Source organism: Chrysochloris asiatica, unplaced genomic scaffold, assembly GCF_000296735.1.
Source record: "Chrysochloris asiatica unplaced genomic scaffold, ChrAsi1.0 scaffold00080, whole genome shotgun sequence".
NCBI classification, from domain to species: domain Eukaryota; kingdom Metazoa; phylum Chordata; class Mammalia; order Afrosoricida; family Chrysochloridae; genus Chrysochloris; species Chrysochloris asiatica.
This window is the reverse complement of record NW_006408598.1, coordinates 853337-855632: the sequence shown is the minus strand read 5'-3', so window position 1 is coordinate 855632 and position 2296 is coordinate 853337. Positions and strand designations below refer to the sequence as shown.

At 38.3% G+C, this 2296-nt stretch overlaps 1 protein-coding gene across 1 annotated transcript in view; it reads right to left on the bottom strand.

Moving 5' to 3' along the window:
* Window positions 1-2296, bottom strand: part of SEL1L2 (sel-1 suppressor of lin-12-like 2 (C. elegans)) — a 126928-nt gene that overhangs the window by 5899 nt on the left and 118733 nt on the right. The window contains exon 12 of the mRNA XM_006865641.1: window positions 780-905. Coding sequence (XP_006865703.1) covers window positions 780-905 — 126 coding nt within the window. The remainder of the gene's footprint in view (window positions 1-779; window positions 906-2296) is intronic.

Sequence of the window (2296 nt, the reverse complement as noted above, 5' to 3'; positions counted from 1 at the left end):
TTGAACATAGTAGGTGCTTTAAAAGTATCTTCTGAGTCTCTATGACCCTGAGATCAGAAGAAATAGATGGGCTCAATTACCACTACCAATGCTCTGAAAGCAATCACATTAGAAGGTCATGAATAAAGTGAGAGAAAATAAGGAGCAAAACTCAGAATCATAAAAAAGACCAGGCTTGCTGGTCAGATAGTGACTGATGGAAACTATGACTATAGTCCTCAGTCACCCTTCAGGTCTGGAAATGAACTCACCCAAGAGGTTTGATTTTCAGCCAAGTATAGATGGATATATAGAGGGACAATAGCACTAGTAAAGTATGCAAACAAACAGAACAGACAATCATTTGACATAAAAGGGCATCATTTACCCAAGGAACTACTTCAGAGGGGTTGGAAAAGAAAGAGGAATGGAAACAGAATCAGTGAAGACGGGATAAATCTTATATGGAGGGGATTGCAGTCATTGAGACGAAACAAAGTATGATTTGTTGACTGTAAACCTGATGATCTACTCTGTAAATATTCACTCAGTTCATAGTAAAAAACTATATATCTGCTGAATGCATTCACTGATGATATTGTGAAGTATCAATACATATTTAGATAACAAGCAGAATTGCTCTATATGGTAAGTATAAGGCTTTGAATACTACTTACTAAAGGAAACTTATCTGCAAAAGACTGTCCGAGAGGCCTCTTCACTCTGTCCCTAAGAATTGCCCATAGAAGCTTTCAGAGATTTGAGGCCTACTTGAGATAAACTTACATCAAAAAACTTACATCGAATAACATATCTCGGAGGAAATGCATAGTTTCCAGTTTCATGAGTGCCAAGAAGACAGGTAGGTAGGCATCTGGACTTGTTTGAGCAGCCATGTCATAAAATTTCCTGGCTAAGTGAATGTCCTAGAAAGAGAAAAATAGTCCAACAGTCATTAAATGCAGATTTTTTAGGGATAAGTAAACAGAAAACATTGTTGAAAAAATTATCCATAGTAGAAGAAATTACCCTAATTCTAAGACCTTGTGACTACGTTATGCTATATGGCATAGCAGACTTTGCAGATGTAATTAAATTTAAGGACATTTAGATTAGAAGATTATATGGCATTACCAAGACGGACTCAAAAGAGTCACATGAACCTTTAAACACAGTTTTCTCTTGGTTGAGGGCAGAAGAGGTTGTCAGAGAGATTCAAAACATGGGAGGGACACTACTTATTACCAGGAAGGATGTAAAGGATTATAGATAGCCAGCAAAGAAACAGGGACCTCAGCCTTACAGATACAACAATCTGAAAGAACATGGAAGTTTATTTCAGGTAAGAAAATTGCATTAAGGAATAACCTTGATTTCTACCTTGTGAAATTGTAATCAGAGGATAGATTCAAGCCCATGTGGACGTATGACAAATAGAAACTGTGAGATAATAAATTTGTGTTGTCTTAAACCACTGAATTTATGGTGATTTGTTACAACAGTATAGGAAATGAGTGCAATCTCCAAAAAGGTTTCTTTGATATTTCTGGTGTGATTTTTCAGGTGTGATTGACTTAAGGCAGGAGAAGACTACATATTAATAGTTGTTGTTAAGTGCCATTGAGTCAGTTCCGACCCATAGCGACCCTGAACAGGGTTTCCGAGGCTGTAAATCTTTATGGGAGTAGAAAGCCTCATTTTTCTCCCACGGAGCAGCTGGTAGTTTCGAACTGCTGACCTTGCAGTTCGCAGCCTGACTCGTAACCACTATGCTACCAGAGCTCCTTAGTACACTTCCCTAAGACAAATATAAGTGCATATGTTGTTGTTATGTGCCATCAAGTTAATTCTGATTCATAGCTACTCTATGCACAACAGAATGAAATACTGCCTGGTCCTGCACCATCCTCACAGTTGTTACTAGGTTTGAGTCCATTGTTGCTGCCACCGTGTCAGTCCATCTCCTGAGGGTCTTCCTCTTTTTTACTGCCTTCATTTTACCAAGTATAATGTCCATCTCCAGGGATTGGTCCTTCCTGGAGCCCTCTCCTGGAGTTAATACCATTTCCAGAGTACAAGAGAAAAAGTCTCACTATTCTCACTTCTAAGGAGCATTCTGGCTGTAGTTCTTCCAAGACACATTTGTTTGTTCTTCTGGAAGTCCATGGTACTTTCAATATTCTTCACTAATACCATAATTCAAATGCATTGATTCTTGTCTGGTCTTCTTTATTCATTGTCCAACTTTCATATGCAATTCAATCAGATGATTGAAAATACCATGGCTTGGGTCAGGTTACCTTAGTGCTTACACTGA